The following is a 23,392-nucleotide window of genomic DNA, read 5'->3' on the forward strand; positions in this document are numbered from 1 at the left end:
AATGAATGATGGCTTCACAGTGTTCTTTGTGGATTTCCCCTCCACCTGCCTTAAGCCTGGGCAGACCTTCAGGATTTGTGCCCAACTCCCTTTTCTCTGTGCTAACTTCTTGGGCTGAGTTCCTCAAGACTTCAGCTCAATACCTTCAAATAGATAGCTATGAAAATGTGGCTATGAGTTTCAAAGAAGAACTAGGATGGATATTATCACAGATGATTTTCAAGTGATTTTACAGTAATAATGGCTGGAGGTTTTTTTCCCCCTAGATTTTTGTGCCTGCATTTAAACTTTTTTTTATTAAGTATTTTATATCACAAATATGTATTGATCTATATAAAATCTAAAGAAAAACACAACAAAAACATTACTTACCATCTGGATTAAAAAAGGAAAAAAAATTACCAATATTACTGACTTTCCTCTGCATTCCCCCTTACTTAAAATCCTTCCTCCTGCCCCAAGAGATAACCACAATCCCAGTTTTTAAATGTATCTCTCCCTTCCTTTTCTTTAAGGATGTCATATATACGTACAACTGTAAACAGTATATTGTATAGCACCATATTTCTGTGTGCTTCTGTGAGTTGCTTTCTCCTTCAGTATTAGGTTTGTGAGATTGATCATCTGGATGTATGTAGTTTTATTTATTTCCATGCTATGTAAGTCCTATTAATATACCACAATTTATTCTTTCTCCCCTAAGAAGATATTTGTGTTACTTATTTTGTTTTTAGAACAAACACTGCTTCTCTGAACATTTCTATGTTTCCTCTTGAAATCGTTTCTCCAAGGAGTATGCCAGCCAATAGAACAGTTGGCTTGTAAGGACCATGCATTCTTAATCCTACACAGTAATGCCAAATGGTTTTTCCTGTATGGCTGTACTAATGTATATGTCTACCAACATATAGAGCCTGGAGCCTGCTTCCGATTCTGTGTCTGCCTCTCTCTCTGCCCCTCCCCTACTCATGCTCTGTCTCTTTCTCTCTCTCAAAAATAAATATAAATTAAAAAAAATTAATGTGAAATAAATGACCCCTCACGCAGACCAACAGTGCTGCTGCTATCAATAACATGAATAATAATAAAACCTTATTGTATATTTACTATGTTACGCACTGACTCTCCTATAATACCTCATCTGTATCAAAGTATTTAATCCTCACACCAATCTAGTGTACTAGTATTACCGTGTATTTTGAGGTTAGGGAAACTTGAGGCCTATAGAAACTAAATTGCTCACCCAAGGCATTCTGCTAATAAATGGAGGAGCCAAGATTTGAACCCAGGAATCTGTTCCTTTAACAATTTTGCTTCACATCCTAGGTAACCCTTGATATCCAGACTACTTATCTTTTTGTGGTTTTAATGTGGTTGGTAATGACAATGAGCATTTTAAAAATATATTTATTGTCAGTCCTGTTTTCCTTTCTGCAAACTGCCTGTTCATGGCTTTTGCCCATTTTTTCTTTTTATTGGAGCATTCATCTTTTACTTAATGATTCATAAAAGTTCATATTTTGTGAATCCCGATCCTCTGTTAGTGGCTCATGTAGTAATTCTGTGTTTAACCTTTTTAAAGAACCACTGTGCTGTTTTCTACAGCAGCTGCACCATTCTACATTTCTACAGTAATGCAGAAGGATTCCAATTTCTGCACCTTTTCACCAGCACTTGTTCTTTTCTGGTGGTTTTATTGTTCTTTTATAAAGTTACCCTAATGGGTGTGAAGTGGTAGTACCTCATTGTAGAACAAAATTTATTTAGATAGTTATTGAGAAAACATTCTGAGTACTTCCTAATATTTGTCTTTCTTTTTATCTGTTTTACCACATAAGTGCTTTGCTGCACAAATGAAACTTTGCCAGGGCAAATAGAAGGAACTTTTTTTTTTTTTTTTTTTTTTGGTTTATTTTTTGAGAGGGAGAGAGAACAAGCTGGGGAGGGGTACAGAAAGAGGGAGAGTGAGAATCCCAAGTAGGCTCTGTACTGTCAGCACAAAACCCAGTGTGGGGCTCGAATTCACAAACCGTGAGATCATGACCTGAGCTGAAATCAAGAGTTTGAGGCTTAACCTACTGAGCCACTCAGGCACCCCCAATGAAAGGAACTTTTTTACAACTCTTCTTTTAAACTCACTTTCTCAGCTTATTCTTTCCTCCCCTGCATAAAATCACATACAGTTCTCAGTTGTATAGTTGCTACCAGGGAATAGGCAAGCAGTATTCTGTTTGGGAGAGGAAGTGTTTAAAAGTCTAGTTCAGGGGCACCTGGGTGGCTCATTTGGTTTAGTATCTGACTTCAGCTCAGGTCGTGATCTTGTGGTTTGTGAGTTCGAGTCCTGTGTCGGGCTCTCTACTGTCAGTACAGAGCCTGCTTCAGATCCTCTGCCCCCTCTTTCTTTGTCCCTCCCCTGCTCATTCTCTCTCTCAAAAAAATAAACATTTAAAAAAATAAATAAAAATCTAGTTCATTGTAATGTCAAAACTGTTAAAACCTCTCCTCCTGAACTCATTTCCACCTCAGACAGAAATTTTATAGGGAAAATGAGAGTGTTGCTTTCTTCCCTCTTGCTTTATATCCTCTCTCACTTCTTGTTTGCCATCTGAGGTCTGTCCAAAGTTTCAGTCTGGGGTAAAGAAGAGAGGAACATGGCAGGAAGAACTAGGTTGACCTAGCTAATGTAACCTGGCCCTCGTTACTTTGGAGGCATGTCAAACATCCAAAGTTGGACACTTGGCTGGTGTCCTCAAGGACACTTTTGTGGATTTGGGGGAATTTCTCACCTGTAGAACCCTTAAAGTCTGCTCTGTCTTTTCCAGCTGTCTTTTTCTAGATTTTTCTGTTGAGCAGGTTCTCTCATAACGACTCAGCCTTAGTCTTTTCTGTACAATCCACGTCTAGACCACAAGAAATAGTTACAAATCGATGCCTCACCATACTCTTCTCTTCCTGTTTTGTCACTAAAACAATTGCTGATCTTACCTAGATACCCCTCAAAATCCAGGAGATACATGGAAAACCAAGGGATTCTCATAAAATCCCTTTCACATAGCTTAAAATGTTCAACCTTGAGTTCTTAGCTTAAGAATTTAACTTCAAACAATTTTTAAATTTCTTTCATATTCTCTTGAGGTGGGAGTTGGGCACTTGTTGGTTTTGTGGTTTCCTAGCATGTTCTACTTGGTGTAGCCAGTCTAGTACACCAGTCTACTTTTGTGTAGCCAGTCTTATTCAAGAATATGTGAGTACTTAGCACCTATTTTATTTTAATTTTATTTTATTTATTTTTGAGAGAGAGAGTGTGGGGGAGAGAATCCAAGGCAGGCTCCGTGCTGTTAGCACAGAGCCCAATGTGGGGCTTGAACCCACAAACCATGAGATCGTGACCTAAGCTGAAGTCAGATGCTTAACTGACTGAGCCACCCAGGTGCCCCTCTGTTTAGTTTTATTATTGAATCCCTGTGACTACGTGAAGAGTAGCAGTTAACAACTTCATCTGATTAAATGATCAAGTAGTTGGGGAGGAAGCATACCTTTGCTTTAAGAGTTAGCTCCCTATTCATCCAATCAAATCTAATCATATCACATTATCTTTTGACTTTCCTGGCGTTCCTTGGTAAGCCTCAGGAACTTGATATTATCTATTAATTCCTTTAAAAAAAATTGTATTTTGGCATGTACTCTCATTTGGAAAATGAATTTGATAGGTTACTAACTTCCTTTAATCAGAATTTTCAGTTTTGATTTGACCTTCAATTCCCACCGCCATACTGAATTCCTGGCACATGTGAAGAACGGCTCATTAGCTGGAGGAAAGGATGAGTGGATGAATACATGGATAGTTATCTTGCATTTTATAATTTCAGAAATAAATCTGTCTTATCTATACTTTTAAGATTTAGATTTTATTTCTTCTAAGACTTTATCAAACTAAGCTATGTTCATAGGATAGCCTTCTTAGCTGTTTTATCAATTCTCTTTAGTTCTTTACTTTCCAACATTTGCAGAATCTGTACTCTTAGATAACATGGCAGCTTGATCCCCATGGATATGGAATCACATAGTATTTGTGAGTTCAAAGACAAATGAGGGCTCCCAAGGGTCTGCCCACAAAAGTATCATGCTTACCAAGTGAGTTTCTTTCCAATCAAGCAAACATCTTTCCTATTTTCCTAAGCTGTTTAAGGCCAACAGTATCTATAGGTATAGTAAAGGTTCACCTCAGACTGTTCCTGATTTCCCCTGTCTCTATGAGGGGAATGCGAACATTGGCACATTGCTTGAGCTGTATCTTACCCAGCATCACTAATAACCCATTGTTCAGTTAAGTCTGCTGCACAAGCTCTTCAGTTACCCACGCGGCTGCTTTTTCTCTTCTGATGTTTAGAAAATCCTATTTTTGGACAGAAGTTCTAATCATTATTAATAGCTTTAAGTATATAGCTAGTGATGCACGTATCCAAAAGGAGGAAGAGGAGGTCCTGTATTTTGAAATGAAGTAATTTATGCTGAAGAATCAAGGATATAAGCATTAAAAAACTCTTGGAGATACTTATAGGTCCTCTAGAATTTTTATAGGTTTTTAATCTATTTCTTCATCTAATAAGTAAGCCAAGTTTTCCTCAAAGAACATCATTCAAGGGAAATAAAATGATAGCATTTCGTAATTCTCTTTTTTCTTATATTGGGTATGTACCAGTGTTTTCCTACTAGTTCCCCATTGTAGATGTAGAGTCCATCAGTAATAATGTTTATACAGTAGATCTTAATGGTATAATCTGAGGACCTACAATCATTTCTCATTTTGACTATGGGAAGATAAAGTCTCATTAGTATGAGAGTAATTCCAAATCTCTAGTAATTCCAAATTACTGATTTAAAAAATTATAGAGTGAAGCAGCATTGTCCAATAAAATCTGTTAAGCCATATATGCAATTTTAAATTTCTTAGTAGCCACATCAAGAAAGTAAAAACAAGTGAGATTCATTTCACTAATCCATTTTGTTTAACTCCATATATCCAAAATGTTAGCGTTTCAACATGAAATTATCTAAAGAAAATTATTAATGTGATATCAGAAACAGCACCTATGCCTGAAATACGTATGCTAATATACCAATAATATCTTAAGCAACAGAATGATGAATGTGAAATGTGGCCCTACCAGAATGTTGTGTGTAAAGAAAAATAGGTTCCACAGCTTCTGTATTTAAATTACTTAATATTAATTAAAATGGAAAATGTAGTTTCTCACTTGCACTGGTCACATTCCAGGTCCCCAGTAGCCAAGTGTGGCTAGCAGTTATGGGTTAGATGGGTCACAAAACTTTTCCTAAATGAGAGTGCTCATAGAAGACAAAATGTACTGGTTTTTATGCACTCCCCTGTGTGTCCACCGCAGTTTTGGTTTTTATCATTTAAAATTAAGAGGAGATGAACTAACTTCATTTTTTAAACAGGAGACGAATTTCTTCTCTAGTTGACAACCTTTTCACCTTTTAACTTAGAAGTTTAGCAAAATTTAGGACTGTTTTTAATAAGCGGAATGATATCCTGCCTGCAGCATACAATTAAGTGTTGAAACAAAAGATACGCGGTGTTCTGCACATGTTGAACTCACTGTATTTTCTCCATACGCCGTAGCATCTCGTAGTGTGGAACATGCTGATCAAATAGAACTTTTTTTTTTTTTAATTTCTGTGAATATACTCTCTTCCTATAAAGCATTCTTTTTAACCTCCAAAGAAGCTCTTCAGTTTTACTTTGAACAACTCACATAGTCTTCCGTTTCTTACAGTGTAATTTGTCTGGGATTTAATGTGTTGTTTCTCGTTAGCATTTTACATACAAGATTTTCGTTTTGCGTAGTCGCGTTGTTTGAACATTTGCGAGCAGAGCTGCCGACTAACTGGTATTGGCCTGTTTCTTTGTGTGGCATGATTTCTTCTCTCCACCTGCTCACAGCAGGTTGTCTACAGGCCTGAAGAGGAGCTAAATACTTTTGAAAATGTCTTGAGATCCCGCTAAGGTCTAACAATCTCTGCGTTTGTGTGATGTGAAGCTATTCATGATGTACCTTTGAAGGCTTTTTTTTTTTAATTTCTCATATTCTTGCTTAAATATTTTCAAGAGAAGATAAATTTATGATAAAGAACAGGAGAAAGCTGACTGCAGCACTAGCACATTCTACATTGAATAGGTCATTGATACTCAACTAAGTGGAACTAATTTTCTATGTTAAAGCAGACACATTTGGAATAGTGTCACACGAATGTCATGTTATTTACTACAGAATGCCAGATTAAATGGATTATTTGTGCATTGATTGCAGTGTTAAATAGATTACATGACATGATAACTTAAAATGCTCAGTGAGCCTGTGTAATACAGAATATGATATAAGCACATGAACCTGAAGGAACGGCTCTAATTGTGTTCGCAGATTGAATAACTATCTGTGGTACGTGTGCTTGCAAATGCTTGTGCAGAGTTTGAATAGAATTTAAAATTTTAAGCTTAACTTTCTTTTTTCAAAGAAAATGAATTGATCCTCATACCTCTTTGAGTAAGGAAAGTTAAAAATAAGCTGTTTTCTTTTTTTGTTTTTTTTAGATGAAAGTAACAACCTCTGGGAACAAACTTGGGTTACAATAAATGTGTAAATGTATACAGATGCTATATAAGTGAATATAGATGCTAAAGTAAATATTTTAATGATATTTTAATTAGAAAATTAAATGAAGGGGCTTCCTTGTTTGCTTATACTTTGCCAGTACCAAAAAAAGTGGATTTGGAAGTGATCACCTTATGTTTTTAGTCCCAAAATAAATGTTTTCCATGGGTTTTAGATGTTTCTCCCCATCCCCTTAGAAGTAATTAGCTGTTATTTTGTACTATACACATGTGATTACTCTAGAGTTACCAAATGTAATATGGAACCATCTATTTAGGATGTATAGGATATATAAATATATAACCTAGAATAAGTGGAGGTTGGTATTTTTTTTCCAAAGAAGTAGGAAATAAGAGAGTAATTATTAACCATCTCCTTTTCACACTCCTGAAAATATCAATTACAGTTACACATCTTAGAAACAAGCCTGCCAGGAGAACAGAAATAACTCCTTTCACTATGCTTCAAAAAATTTAATCACAATTTAACAGCTGGGATGTATTTACAACTATAATTTAAAATATTAATTTTGACACATTTACCTGCTTTTGAAATGTAGTCTTAGAAGCTTAGTGTTTTTTTGTTTTGTTTTGGGTTTTTTGTTTGTTTGTTTTGTGTGTGTGTGTGTGTGTGTGTGTGTGTGTGTGTGTTTTGTCTCTAGTGGCATTATGATTTGGAGTTGCTTTTAAATATTTACTATAATGGGAAAATGTTCTGAATCTTCCCCCACTCCCCTCACGTATTCTTTTTCTCCTCTACTGTCTGTTTACTAGAAAATTATATTTTAGTAGCTGCCAGAAGAAGAGAATTTTCAATAGTATAAACACTGATTGTAGTAAATGTGGAAAATAATACAGGCAGCCACACTGGAGACCGATAAGACAAATCCCCCAGTAATGGCCTTTACAACATATTATCATGTTGGAAATCAGTGAGGGGAAAAGAAAACTATTACTATTTCTTCCTCTTACCGTTCAGTGAGATTACTTTTAAAGGTGAAATTGCTTCTGATTTTATTATACCAGGGAGATATTTTTGGAACATTTATTATTTTGTGAATGTTTTGCCTTTTTTGAGTGAACAAACAGCCTTGCTAATTTGTATGAATTTGGTTCTCACAAATGTTGAAGTCATTTTGATAATCAGTCTTCTTAAATATTCTTTTCTTTAAAGAAACAAAAAGGTGTGTATTTTGTAAATGTTGGAGCAGAGTATCAATATAAGAACAGAAGGAAATTTTTATCTAGCTATGAAGTACCACTTAAAATAGGAGAAGGGATAAAATAAAAACTTGGAGAAAGTATTTTAATAGGGATGGAATATATTTCATGAAAATAAAAGTCTTAATTTTTATTTTATTCTACTTTTTGTTATTAGCTAATCAAATGGTCCGTTCCTATTTGTTTTGGCATGCCTCAGACTGTTTGTAAGGTCTGATACTTTGTTCTTGGTGAACTCTAAAACCTAACTGTCTTAATTGTAAACTGTGGGAAAATTCTATATTCCTGTTTTGTGTACAGAGATCAATCTCGGTGTGGATGAAATTTTTTTTCCCTATGTTTCATTTTATCAGTCCTTATTGCTGAGCTGTATCAGATTTGGGTACTTCTTTTTTCTCTCTCTTCCTCCTGTCATTGTCCCCCTCACAACATGTACAATATTTGCTACAGGGGGATGTAGATACCAAACATGTAAACACATAAATAACGTAATTATTGTACTAAGAAGGTCGATAAAGGCTCTGAAACAGGATCATTCACAGAAAGTATGTAGAGGAGGTAGGGTGGTTAGAAAGTCATTTCCTGGAGCACCTGGGTGGCTCAGTCAGTTAAGTCTGACTTTGCCTCAGGTCATGATCTCGGCAGTTTGTGAGTTCAAGCACCATGTCAGGCTCTGTGCTGACAGCTCAGAGCCTAGAGCCTGATTCAGATTCTGTGTCTCCCTCTCTCTCTGCCCCTCCCCTGCACACTATTCCTCTCTCAAAAATAAATAAACATTAAAAATTTTTTTAGAAAGGAAAAAAAGTAAGAAAGTTTCTGAATAGCTAACATTGAGTGAAGACCTTTGAGGACAAGGGGGGCAACCATGCAAAAATGAAAAGTGTGAAAGTCCCAAGTAGCAGAAATGGTAAATGCAAAGGCCCTGAGACAGGAACAAACTTGGTCTTTGCAGAGGCCTGAGGGAAGACCAGCATCTTGAGTGTAGCTTAGGAGAGTGCAAGAAGGAAGCAGGAACTAGACCATATAGAGCCTTCGTAGGCCAAAGAGTTTGGGTTTTATTCAGTTCCAACTGTGAAGCTTTTGAAGGGTTTTGAGTAGAGGAATGATGTGATGTGATTTAAAATCACTGCTCTGGGGACGATGGACCACAGGGGACCAGTGGCAGAGGTAGGACAACCATTTTTATGACATTGTAGTCATGGAGGTGAGAGGTGCTGATGGCTTAGACCAGGAGTCGGCCAAATCCAGCCCACTGCCTGTTTTTGTATGGCCCACAAGTTGTGTGGTTATTTCATTTTCAAATGTTTGGAAAAAATTAAAAGAAGAATAATGCTTCATGACACATGGAAAGTATACAAGATTCAAATTTCAGCATCCACAAATACAGTTTTACCAGAATGTAGCCACAATCATTTGTTTTTATTTGCTATGACTGCTTGTAGAATTTTTGTTAAGTAGAACCTTAATGTCCCAGTTTTCCAGCTATCTCACAGCAGTTCAATTGGCTTAGCAGTGGTAAAATTTATTGTGATTATTTTTTTAGCACAGAACCAAGACTTACATGTTCCTAAACAAGAAGAACCACTCTCAGCCACTGTTATCAAACATCGGATAGCTTTGAAAATTAGTTCATGCTGTAGATTTGATGTTTATTAATGAATTCAACCTAAAATTGTAAGACAAAACAGCACTTACATACAAAATTTATACTGTGGTAACATTATTTTGACAACAACTAACATTTGAATCACAATTAATGTCCAGCTGCTTTTTTTGTTTGTTTGTTTGTTTATTTATTTATTTATTTTTTGAGAGAGAGAGACAGAGCATGAGCAGGGGCGGGACAGAGAGAGAGGGAGACACAGAATCCGAAGCAGGCTCCAGGCTCTGAGCTGTCAGCATAGAGCCCGATGTGGGCCTTGAACTTGTGAACCTCGAGATCATGACCTGAGTCAAAGTCAGATGTTTAACTGACTGAGCCACCCAGGCTCCCTTGTCTAGCTGCTTTTTACACTTCCCAGGCTGTTAGAAGATTAAAATAAGAAGTGAACTAGCTTCAGCAGCAGTTTTCAAACGTCAGTGCAAGAGCAAAGGAAATTTCCATATGTGAAAATCCATTTCACTGTACAATTGAGGATCTTCCACTCAGCCTAAAATTGGAAGTGATCAAACTGCAATGTAAATGCTAGGCTAATGGCGAATATCAAGAGAGGAATTTAACAAAATTCTATAAATCCCTTCCAAGCAACCACTATGCTCAAGTAATATCCCTTACCCATGGATTATTGTTAGTATTTGGCAGTACCTGTCTCTGGGAAAAGGTATCGTCAAAGATGAAATCAGTAAAATCTCACTGTAGGTCAGCATTAAACAGTTGTATAATTGCCATTGACTTTGGTGATAGGGAACACTAACTTTGAGCCCCAATTAAACAGAATTTTATCTCTAAATAAAAGAATTCCATTTTCCGTATTAGTATTAGCAAAAACTGGTGCTTATTATATTTGGAATGTTGTCCCCCCAAAAGTTGTGAAAATCTGTTTTCTCTCTTGTTCTCTAACTAGCTACATAATACCTTCAATTTTGCCTCACAAAGCCTAAAAAGTTTACTGTATGACTCTTTACGGAAAGAGTTTGCCAGTCCTTGGATTAGACTAAGATGGCAGCAGTAGAGATGGTGAGAAGTGAACTGATTTGACATCTAATTGGGTAGGAAGGCAGCAAGGATCCACAGGTTCAGATACTTGAGTGTGAAGGAAGTTAAAGAATGAAGGGGTAAGCAACCGAGTGAACAATGGTCTTACTTAGGTCGGGCAGTGGGGGTGGGGGCGGTTAGGAGAGGAACAGGTTTGGAGAGGCAAATCAGTAATTCTTTTCAGACTTGGTAGGTTTAACATGTACATTACATATCCAAGTGTTGATGTCCAGTTAACTATTGACTGTATGAGCCTTGAACTCAGATGACAAATGGGAGTTGAAAACACAAATTCTGTAGTCATAAGCCTGTAGATTTTCTCTCAAAGCATGGATCTGCCACAAAGGAAAGGATGAAATTGGATCTGTATCTTACACCATAAACAAAAATTAGCTTAAATGGATTAAAGACCTAAATGTAAGACTTAAAACCATGAAACTCCTGGAAGAAAATGGAGGCCAAAATCTTCATGACACTGGACTTGAGAATGATTTCTTGGATATAACACCAAAGTCATAGGCAACAAAGACAAAGACAGATGGGACTACATCAAACTGAAAAAAACGTTTGTGCATCAAAGGACACAGCAGAGTGAAAAGGCATCCTACAGAATAGGAGAAAATATTTGCAAATCATAAATCTGATAAGGGGTTAATATCTAGAATATATAAAGAACTCCCACAACCTAAAAAAAAAAAAAAACACCTGATTTAAAAATGGACAAAGGGCTTAAATAGACATTTCTCCATGATGATATACAAACAGGCAATAAGCATATGGAAATGTGCTCAATATCACTAACCATCCTAGAAGTGTAAATCAAAATGACAATGAGATATCATTTCATATCCATTAGGATGGCTACTACCAAAAACAACAACAACAACAACAACACACCCAGAAAAGAATAGGTATTGGTGAGAACATGGAGAAATTAAAATACTTGTGCATTGTTGGTAGAAGTGTAAAATGGCACAACTTGAAAACAGTATGAGGGTTCCTCAGAATATTAAGAATAATACTACCATATGGTCCAGCAATCTCACTTCTAGATATATATCTGAAAGAATTGAAAACAGGGTCTTAAAGGGGTATTTGCATACCCCAGTTCATTGCAGCATTATTTAGGATAGCCAGGAGGTAGAAGCCACCAAAATGTTCATCGGCAGATGTATGGACAAATAAAATGTGGTATATACATACAGTGAAATAATTTACAGCCGTAAGAAGGAAAGAAATCCTGTCACATGCTGCAGCATGATTAAACCTTGAGAACATTATGCTGAATGAAATAAACCAGACAAGAAAAGACAAATACTGTATGATTCCGCTTAGATGGGGCACCTAAAGCAGTTGAATTCATCGAAACAGAAAGTAGAATGGTGGTTACCAGGGACCTCAGGGAAGGGAAAGGGAGCGTTGTTGTTTAGTGGGAATAGAATTTCAGATTTGCAAGATGAGAAAGTTCTGAAGATCTGTTTCACAACAGCGTAAATATACTTAACACTACTGAACTGTATACTTTCAAATTGGCTAAAAGGGTAAATTTTGTCATGTTTTTTTACTATAAAAAAAAAGACCCTGTTCACTGAAAAATCATAGGAGCCAAAGCAATTTTTAAAAAGAAATATGAAGTTGGGAGAATTATGCAACCTGATTTCAAGACTATGAAACAGCAGCGTCGAGACAGTGTGGCATTGGTAGTTAGATATGTAGAACAGAAGAAAGTGTAGTAGATCCACATATAGATCAATTAATTTTTGGCAAAAGTGCTAAGGACTTTTAATGTGAAATTCTCTTAAACGGTACTCAAACAGCTGTATGTCCATTTTGGTGAATAAAATGACCTTGTGTATTAGACATCAGATCAATGGTGGCCTGGGGGGCAAGGACCAGGATTGGAGTGTAAATGGGCAGGAAGAACATTTTGGAGGTGTTGGAAATGTTCTCTGTGTTGATTGTGGTGGTGATTTCTCAAAATTGTCAAAAGTCACTGAATTCTGTTCTTTAAATAGAATGCAATCTTTTGTACCTAAATTATGCTTCAGTGAAATTGATTTGTTTTAAGATGGGCATCAGGATTGGGAGGAAGAGATGAGATTACACAGGGGAAGAGCATGATGGAAAAGAGAAGAGAGTTGAGGACTAGGCCCTGGGGGCACTCCTGCAGGTAGAAATTGAATGAAGAGGTGAAGCTAGCAAAGAAGGCTAAGAAACAGCTGCCAAGGAGGTAGGAGATAAACTAGGGGCATGGATATCCTTGAAGCCAGTGAAAGAATTGTGTTTGGGAAAGAGAATCATTGACTGTTTGTAGTGTTGCTGGGTAAGATGAGGACAAAACCGACTGATAGGTAAAGCAACATGGAAATCATAGGTGATCTTGATGAGAATGATTACAGATGAATAGTGGGGGGGAAACAAATGGAAATGAGTTCAAAGGAGAATGGAAAGTGACAAAGCAGAGACCAGGAAGAGAGACAACATTTTAAGGAGTCTGGCTTTAAAGGAGAAATGGGATAGTAGCTTGAGGGAAATGTCCGTAGAATTTTTTTTTTATTCTTTGCATTTTATTTCTTGAAGGAACAGGATGGTTTGTCCTATACAATTTTCCATGGTCAGAATTTAGCTGATTGCATTCCAGTGGTATGGGTTAACATGTCCTCTCTCCTTTGTTTTCTAGAAATTGATATTTGGATCTAGAGGAGCAATCAGATTCAGGTGCCATTATCTTTGGCAAGACTGAGTCATAAATGCTGTGGTGTGCCTCTGGAAGAGGCACATAATGTCTGCTTACTTCTCTGTTGATGCTCAAGCTTCAATCAATAAATTCGTTAAGGTTTACAAAACGATGATATTCCAATGTTGTCATTTCTTTAAATTTATTACCAGGATTAATTCTTTAAAGAGAAGCTCTACCTCACCTACTTCTTGGGTTATCCAGCAGATCAGTTTTCATAGAAAAGGCAAGACAAATGCTGGATCCTTTCCTTTTACTTCTCAGTTCCCAAAGACTTGGTTCCCTATCATTCTCCAAAAGTGACTCACTTAGGGTGTTATTTTGTTTTTGTTTCCGGTATCTGTTTTGAAGTCATGGGTTTAAACATACTTGGCTTTAATCCATTGCAGTTATAACCTTAGTGATGTTCAGATTTTGCCATCTTTGGCCAGGGACTTTTCTTCAGGTTGGCTTCTAAGTCCCTTTCGTGTGACTCCCCCCGTCTTTGATAGCCCCCTTGCTTTCTGAAATGACAAGATGTAGCAGCCTCATTTCTGCCTCAAACCAGGGCTAAGCTGTTCTGCCAAGAAGCCTTGATTTCTTGGAGTGGGAAACGGTATTTGTAGGCAGCATTTGGGGTGCTAGGGACATTTGTTGCCACTGGGCCTCTTCAGTGTTTCTGGAGAGGACTCAGAAACCATGCCACCACTGCCATCTTCCCAGAGTATAAGGGCCATACTTTTCAATCAGAAAATTTCTCATTCTGAACAGCCGTTATGATTGATACTGTTGCTGCCTTACAGTAATTAATTGTGCTGCTTCTGTCCTGGTAAATATGGACTGGATTCCAGATCTCTGCCTTGAGCTTCTGAGGAAGGAAGATTCAGCTACTGCGGGGATGAGTCCTGGGCTGATAGTAATGGCGACGCTTGCACTGAGTGTTTTCCTCCCTACTCTTAAAATCTCAGCAGTGCGGAAGTCAGCGTATTATTGGATTGCCTATCCTCACTCTATCACACGCCTTTCCCTAATTTCTTGGCAGCTACACTTCTAACTCTCCCTAGCTAAAATTTCCACTAGACAGTTGAAGATTGAGAGAGCTGTAGGTCACTGTTCTCTTTCATAGTATGAAAAAAATTCAGAATTCTTGATGAAGATTGATTTAAATCTTTTCCGTTTCTGCGGCACTGACTTGCATGCTGTTGGGATTAAGGAGGAAATGCTAGAAATGGTCCTTGTCCTTAAAGGACCCACCATCTAAGTGATGATTTAGCCTGATGTTGTAGAGATATTCCATCCCACATAGTGGGGATATCCAAACCTTGCACAACTGCTTGGGTTGGAATTCTTATTTTCCTAGTGCAATATAGGCATCCCTGTACCTTTGATTTCCTCATAAGTAAAACAAGATGAAGATTTTGAGATCTGTTTGCTTTCCAAATTCTAAGTTTCTGTGAATGAAACAGGCTTAGTTCTACTGTTGGGTTTACCTCTAGCATTGGAGCCCTACTAACCTGGTGATTGTTACCTGCTGCCTTTTCCTTGTGCTCCCAGCCCACCTCCTCCTCCATTCCGGTGTACCCTCAACCTCACATTAGACCATCAGTCTTTCTAAAACAAACATGTTACTCCTCAGTTTTTAAGTATAAGAACTTCGTAAAGTATGACTCTGTGCAGGATGGGACTTGGCTCCCTAATTTCTTCTTGGTTTCCTTTCTTGCCCCTTCCCTCCATCAACCAAACCTATCTCTGGTCATATACTGGACTGTTCACCATGCCTTAAAATCACCGTGCTTCTTCTTAATCTGAAATTTGCATAAACAGTCCCATCTGACCAAAAGTGTTTCATTTATTACCCTTTTGGAGAATGCTTGCTCATTTTTGAGTACCCAACTCTAATGTGTATCTGCAAGTCTTCCTTAACCTTTCTGGGCATTTAGCTAGTCTGGCCTCTTATCCTATAATACTTTGTACATTTTGTACTATGGATTTATCATATTGAATTATAATTTATTTTATTTATTATTTTTTAATGTAATCTCTATCCCCAATGTGGGTCTCAAACTCATGACCCAGAGATTGACTCACGTGCTCTACCAACAGAGCCAACCAGACGCCCCTATGATTTCTTTTCAAATTTTCTTCTTTCATTTGGTCTCCCAGAGGATGATTCTTAATTCAACTAGCAGTGCTCAACTCAATAGAGTGGATGGATGGATGGATGGGTGGATGGATGACCAAAGTACAAGTGCCAGTGTCAGAACCCATGATTCAAGACTCAGTTTTTAATCCCTTAGGACATTGAGGGAAATAAATTACTTTATTTCATTCTGTATTATTTCTCTTTTTGCCTTTATTAAGTTATGTATGTCCATTTGGAAGAATAGGAATAATAGGTAAGCCAAAAAGAAAGGCCAACTAATATCTTCCACCCAGAAATAATAGTTGACTGTTTTATGTGCATTATTTGTGCTAGAATTTTATCTTGAACATATAGAAGCTTTTAACATGATGTATTCTGAACATACCATTTTGATTTTTTTACACTTAGAAATACACTATAAACATTTTTCATGTCTCAAATTTTTTAATGGCTGCATGGATTATATCATAATTTATTTAACCAGTTTGTTTTATCATTTAGATTGCTTGAAATTTTTAGATTCTGGAAACTGCACTACAGTGTCATTTTTGTAGCTGTGGATTTTTTTGTGTGTGGGGTGTGTGTGTGTGTGTGTGTGCTTCCTATTCATGACTTTTTCCCTTAGGATAAATTCTTAGAAGTGAAATTAATGGATAAAAATACGGATTTTGAGTTTTCTCCACCTTGAGTGTGCTGGTCAGATAGCTTTTTTTTTTTTTAATATTTATTTCTGAGAGAGAGAGAGAGAGAGAGAGACAGCGAAAGAGACAGCACGAGTGGGGAAGGGGCAGAATGATAGGGAAACACAGAATCTAAGGCAGGCTCCAGGCTCTGAGCTGTCAGCACAGACCCTGACATGGGGCTCAGACTTGGGTTCATGACCTGAGCCGAAGTCGGACGCTTAACTGACTGAGCCACCCAGGCACCGTCAGATATTGTGTTGAGTCACTGGAGGCAATATTTACAGGTGGTGTAACCAGTTGTCATTGTACACTGAACTACTTTCTTTCTTATTGATCTAACTTCCCTCAATCAAGGACCCAAGGGCTCAGCTTGAATTCTGGAGATTTGCTCTGTGTTTTATGACTTGGGTGATCTTAAAGATTGGAACTCGTAGGGGGTGCCTGGGTGGCTTGGTCGGGTAAGCATCCGACTCCAGCTAGGGTCATGATCTCCTGATCTGTAACTTTGGGCCCCACGTTGGACTGTGTGCTGACAGCTCAGAGCCTGGAACCTGCTTCGGATTCTGTGTCTCCTTCTCTGCCCCTCCCCTGCTCATGCTCTGTCTCTCTCTGTCTCAAAAATAAATAAACATTAAAAATATTTTTTAAAAAAAGATTGGAATTGGTAAACCTGCACTTGTTAGAAAGGAATACTATTAGGATATGTCTGTAATAGTTCACGGCATGGAGTTGATTGATGGCCACTACTCCCTCGAGGGCCCCATCTGGGAACTTTAAAAAAAATGTATAGCTACGTAGTTAGAATTGCTTTATTTTTTTGTGTGGTCTTTGAAGCCACTGGGCCCTCTCTGAGTAGCACAGGGAAGAAAGAATTTTTAAGAACATGTTAGGAATAACACAGCAGTTTTATGGGTGAGAATTACCTGAAAAAAAAAAAAAGGTATAATTTACTTTTTGTGAACTATTTAGTCATCATTTCTAGCAAACTAAAATTCAAACAAGATATGCATAAATCATACTGTATTCATTTTGAACTTATTTTATTTACAAATAAATGCATAGCATAGAGGTGCTTTTTGACTACTCTCTGGCCATAGAAGAATTGTGTTGTCTCTCTTGTCATTTTAAACAAATGCTAACTTACTTTTTATAACAAGTTTATTGAGATAGAATTCACATACCACATGGTTCACCTAGAGTGCACAAGTCAGTGTTTTTTATTTTCATCACAGAGTTGTGCAGTAGTCACCACAGGCAATTGTAGGACATTTCCACCAATGTGGAAAGAAACCCCATGCTAATTAGCGGTCATTTCTTATTTCCTCCTAGTCCTCCTCCCTCCCTCTTTCCTTCTCTCCTTCCTTCCTTCCCTCTCTCCCTCCCACCCTCCCTCTTTCTTTCTTTCTTTCTTTCTTTCTTTCTTTCTTTCCTTCTTTCTTTCTTTCTTTCTTTCTTTCTTTCTTTCTTTCTTTCTTTTCTGGAATTTGATCTGTGCCTTATTCCTAATTTTTTTTTTTTTTAAAGTTTGGTAAAAGCGTGACCACTTCCAGAATTAGCGTGGCATAAAAATACTTAGACCAATCGATAAGTAAATTGTCATTTGACTGGAAACATAAGTTCTTTATGAAACCCCTTAACATATATTTACTTTTGTATATAGACTGTTATCCAAGAAAAAATGGTAAGTTAAGAGTTCAGATTTATTAGATAAGACTTGACTTGTGGGCTTTGGAAAGATGTGGAAACTCTTACTGAAGAATTTTTTTCTTACTTTTTTTCCCTAAACTTTTCTTCCTGGCTTTAACGTAGGCTTACTTCTTGAGTCTCAGTCTGTCAAAATGTCCCACGTAAAGCATTGCAAAGAATAATTTTTTATTGTATCTATTACTTAGGTACAAATTTCACTTCTTGAACTTGTGCCAGATGATTCTTCCAAAGATGTCTGTCTGTCTGTCTGTCTCTCTCTCCTTTTTTTTTTTTAAAGTTTTTTTTAAACGTTTATTTATTTTTGAGACAGAGAGAGACAGAGCATGAACAGGGGTGGGGCAGAGAGAGAGGGAGACACAGAATCTGAAACAGGCTCCAGGCTCTGAGCGGTCAGCACAGAGCCCGACGCGGGGCTCGAACTCACTGACCGTGAGATCATGACCTGAGCCGAAGTCGGACGCTTAACCGACCGAGCCACCCAGGCGCCCCTGTCTCTCTCTCTTTTTAATGTTTGTTTATTTTTGAGAGAGGGAGAGAGAGTGCAGGTGGGGGAAGGGCAGAGAGAGGGGGACAGAGGATATGAAGCGGGTTCTGTGCTAACAGCAGAAAGCCCAACATGGGCTCAAACCCATGAACTGTGAGATCATGACCTGAGCTGAAACTGGACGTTTAAACAACTGAGTCACCCAGGTGCCCATCGAAGATGTCTCTTGTCCAAGCATGAGGTCTAGTTTTTTCTGGAGCAGTCTGAAGAAGCCTTAGGGGCATCTTCTCTTTCCTGGACAACTTTAATGCATCCGTGGAATCTGCCACCCTTTCTAACTCTTCCAGACTTGGCCTTGGCAATCTCTGCCATTTGGCATTCTGCTCTAAAGTTATAAGCATGTCTCTTTTTTCAGTGGGACAACCAGAGTTTATGCATGTCTTCATTACTTTCATTCCTAATTGTTGACAGGTCCGTGAAGCCCCAAGTTTCACTTTTTTCCCCCTAATTTCTTGGGTCATCAAAAAATTTTTTGAGTCGTTTCCTTGACCAGTGGTGTAATTTACCCCAAAGAAAAGATGTGATATTTGGTGTATTCTTAGGCACCCTGTCGTAACCGAGGAAGTTGTGATGACCGGAAAGTCTCTGGGGTAGCTGCGGATCTTCTGCAAAGAACAGGCAAACTGCTCAGCTGCTTCCTGTCTCTGGATTTGGTCGTTCTGGACATTCCATGTTAAATGGAATCGTAGAACATGTGGTCCTTTGTGACTGATTTCTGTTGTAGCATGTATCAGTACTGCATTCCTTTCTATTGCCGAATAATATTCCATTGTATGAAAATACCATGTTTTGTTTATCTGTGTACTGGTTGATGGACATTGGGTTATTTGGCTATTCAGAACAATGCTGCTACAAACATTCATGTACACATTTTTGTGTGGATGCGAATTCATTTTATACTTCTTTTTTTCCAGTGTCTTTCTCGAGAAGCAGGTGGAAACATGAGCATTCAGTTTCTTGGCACAGTGGTAAGTATGAAAGAATTATTACTTTGTATAATCATTTAATTTACAGAGAAACAAAAGCGTTCAAATAGCTTTAGCCCATGTATTTGAACTTGCCTTCATCATGGTTTTATTTTACTATTAAATGAGGTATCTTTGTATAAGAAAATACATTCTTTAATGTGTTCGTCACGTTTCCGTGATAGAATAGTTTTAGCTATTTCTTTTTAGAGAGAAAATGGTTTTTTTTATTATTATTTGAACTTTGTTGAGTATTTCAAGTGCTTTTTTTCTACTGAAGATTTTCTCTCTGTTTTTATTATAAAAATAAGAACATATTATTTAAGATGCTTTTGAAAATAGTGACCATGGCTTTTTTCTCTTTAGTTTTCCTTCTAGCTTTCTCTATCAGGTCCTTTCAAGTACACATTTCTAAGGGAACTGAGACATAATTTTGGATCTTGATTTTTTTCACTTAAGATCCTATTAATCATTTTCCATATTGCTAGAAAATATCAGCATCATTTTACTGGAGCTGTGTTTAACATTCTGATGAGTAGTTGTGACATATTTTCTTATCCATGAATCCCAATTGTTAGGTATTTAAGTTACTCCTCGTTTTTGCAATTATGAATGGTGTTCTAATGAACAACTTAATGGGTTTTGCTTTTTTGACATTTTGAATTATTTTCAAGCATGCTCAGAAATGTATGAAATATATCTCATTCTAAATAAAATCATGGCGCGCCCGTGTGGCTCAGTTGGAAAAGCATCTGACTTTGGCTCAGGTCATGATCTCACGGTTTGTGAGTTTGAGCTCCACATTGGGCTCTGTGTTGTCCGTGCAGAGCTTGCTTTGGATTCTCTGTTCCTCTCTGTCTCTCTCTGCCCCTCTCCCACTCATACTCTCCCTCTCTCTCAAAAATAAATAGGCATTAAAAAAATTTTAAGTGAATAGAATCAAAACCATGAATAATTTTATGGCTTAGTACACATTATCAGTTACCTCATATCTCTTTAGAATGCCCTTCGTCATGTGTCAGCATGCCACTTTGCACTCTCACTAGTAGGAGTTATGATTTTTAAAAGCATTGAGCTTTATCTATGGAAAGCAATTTACAGTTACTATTTTTACTTTTAATGTAAATGTAACGAGCATAATAATCATATCATTAGTAGTATTAGTTATAATTTTTAAAATAATTTAACTGTTAAAAAAGGTAACTTATTTATTTTAATTAGCATTTCTGTTTACTCCTTATGTATTCGAATGTTTCTCCATGTATTCATTTGCTAGGTATCATTTATAATCTGTAAAATGTCTGTTCATAGTTTTGGGTACCTTGTTCAGGTTGTAAATTCACATTGGATAGTTCTGTTTGCTCTGTGAGTTTATTGAGAATATCAGAGGAGAGGCCTGTGGCGTGGATCAAAGGATAAGTGTTTTTGTAGTCATGGAGATAGGAAGGACATTACTAATAATGTGCATTTATAGTTTATATATAGAGACACAGTAAAGTTTATGTATCAAAGCATATGTAGTAGTATATGCATAAATTTTAAGTGTAGCACCTGCGATTTATAGTTATTTTTTCTGATAAGTTATTTCATGCTTTTTTTTAATTTAAAAATTTAAATATTATTTCAATGCATGTCCTAAGAAATTGTATTAGGGTTCTCCAAAGAAACAGAACCAGGAGTGTGTGTGTGTGTGTGTGTGTGTGTGTGTGTGTGTGTGTAGAGAGAGAGGAAGAGGGGTCAAGTCCAAAACCTGCACAGTAGGCCAGGAAATGGTTGGAGTTCAAGTACAAAGACCATGTGCTTGCAGGATTCCTTCTTGCTTGGGAGGTCAGTCCTTTTTCTTCAGTTGATTGAATGTTACCCAACCAGATTATGAGGTGTAATCTGCTTTACTCAAGATCTACTGATTTAAATGTTAATCTAAAAATAACTTCATAGAAACATCTAGAATAATGTTTGGCCAAAAATCTGGATACTGTGGCCTAGCCAAGCTGACACATAAAATTCACTATCACAGAAGCATACATCCCATCTCCTAGAGTATTTTCATTATTAACAGTAGATATGCAGGCATACCTTGGAGCTGTTGTGGGTTTGGTTCCATACTACAGCAAGAACGCTTATGTCACAATACAGCGAGTCAAATGAATTTTTTGGTTTCCCAGTACATATAAAAGTTATGTTTACACTATAGAATAGTCTCTTAAGTGTGCAAAGCATTATATTAAAAAAAAATGCACAGGGGCGCCTGGGTGGCTCAGTTGGTGAAGCTTCCAACTTTGGCTCAGGTCATAATCTCATGGTTTGTGGGTTCAAGCTCCACGTCAGGCTCTGTGCTGACAGCTCAGAGCCTGGAGCCTGCTTTGGATTCTGTGTTTCCCTCTCCCTCTGCATCTTCCCTACTCGTGCTCTGTCTCTCTCTTAAAAAGAAATAAACATTAAAAAATTTTTTTTAATAATAATTAAAAAACAATGCACGTAACTTAATTTTCAAACACTGTATTCCTAGGGGTTCCTGGCTGGCTCAGACAGAAGAGCTCAGACATGTGACTCTTGATGTCAGGGTTGTAAGTTTGAGCCCCATGCTGGGTGTAGAGATTACTAAAAATAAATAAATAAATAAACTATTTAAAAATAAATAAAAATACTGTATTGCTATAAAATGCTAATCATCATCTGAGCTTTCAGTGAGTTGTAATCACTCACTGATCACAGGTTACAACAATACAGTAGTAATGAAATACAGTCATAATGAAAAAGTTGAAATATTGTAAGACTTATCAAAATGTGACATGGAGACAGGAAGTGAGCAAGTACTGTTGGAAGAATGGCACTGACAGACTCACTTGATGCGGGGTTGCTACAAACCTTCAGTTTGTAAAAAAAGAAACAGTATCTGCAGCATGCAGTAAACCAAAGCACAGTAGAATGAAATACGCCTATATTCTTCCAGAAATAGAATTACACATCTTCTTATGCAGCATTAACTCATGGGCATCTTTCCTAGAATGTATTCTGTGGCGGTCTTTCTGTACCTCAGTGTTCATGCTGGAAAGGGCACTTTTCCTGTCGCTGCTACTTGATAACTCTCCTTGGATTCTAATTGATTTCTCAGCGTTCACACATGGAACACTGAGCTGTCAACAGGCAAGACCCACAAACAAAACCAAAACATTTCTCTTGCAATTTTTTCCTATCTCGAAAATGGCTACATGAGCTGCCCCAATCCTGACCAAAGCTTTCATCATCTCCTGTCTGAATTACTGCTGTCACCAGTCTTCCCACCTCTGTCTCTGGTCCTTAGCCTGTTTTTAATTTAACCATTAATGTGAGACACGTGTGTGTGTGTGTGTGTGTGTGTGTGTGTGCGCGCGCGCGCGCATGCGTGTGTGTTTTAGTTTATTTATTTTGAGAGAGAGGGAGTGAGCACATGAGCTGGGGAGAGAGAGGCAGAGGGAGAAAGAGAGAATCCCAAGCAGGCTCCACGCTGTCAGCCCAGAGCCTGATGCAGGACTGGATCCCACGGACCGTGAGGTCATGACCTGAGCTGAAACCAAGAGTGGGACACTTATCCAACAGAGCCACCCAGGTGCCCCATTAATGTGATCTTTTGAAATATAAATCCAGTTAGTTGGTCTTGTCACTCTTCTTCAAACATGTTGGGCACACACCTCAGGGTCTCAGCTGCCTTTCCTCTGCCAGGACTGTCTGCCCCCACATACCTGCACAGGAGATTCCTTCACTTTCTTCATGTCTTTTTACACAGCAGCCACCACCTCAGGGATGGCTTCCGGGTCACACTGTATAAAATTTTGACCACCTTTCCTCCACTTTGTTCTTTTTCTCTAGCAGTTATCACTATTTGACGTACTTTAATATTTTACTTTTAAAAACTGGTTATGATAAGCCCCGTGAGCAGAGGGCTCTGGTCTGTTCTGCTCCCCACTCTCCACCCAGCACTCAGAACAGCACCCTAGTGAACAGTGGGCACCCAGTAAATACTTGTTGAGCGAATTCATGAGATTGACAGGCATGAGACCTA

At 37.7% G+C, this 23,392-nt stretch overlaps 1 protein-coding gene and 1 pseudogene across 5 annotated transcripts in view; one reads left to right on the forward strand and one right to left on the reverse strand.

Annotated features, from left to right (window-relative positions):
• The window catches only part of PCCA (propionyl-CoA carboxylase subunit alpha), a 474,500-nt gene that overhangs the window by 383,185 nt on the left and 67,923 nt on the right, over positions 1–23,392 (forward strand). For all 5 annotated transcript variants that reach the window (XM_042929832.1, XM_042929843.1, XM_042929812.1 and 2 more), the window contains one exon: positions 19,300–19,353. In XM_042929832.1, coding sequence (XP_042785766.1) covers positions 19,300–19,353 — 54 coding nt within the window. The remainder of the gene's footprint in view (positions 1–19,299; positions 19,354–23,392) is intronic.
• LOC122214513 lies at positions 17,838–18,726 on the reverse strand (annotated as a pseudogene).

This window comes from Panthera leo, chromosome A1 (genome assembly GCF_018350215.1).
Source record: "Panthera leo isolate Ple1 chromosome A1, P.leo_Ple1_pat1.1, whole genome shotgun sequence".
Taxonomy (NCBI): Eukaryota; Metazoa; Chordata; class Mammalia; order Carnivora; family Felidae; genus Panthera; species Panthera leo.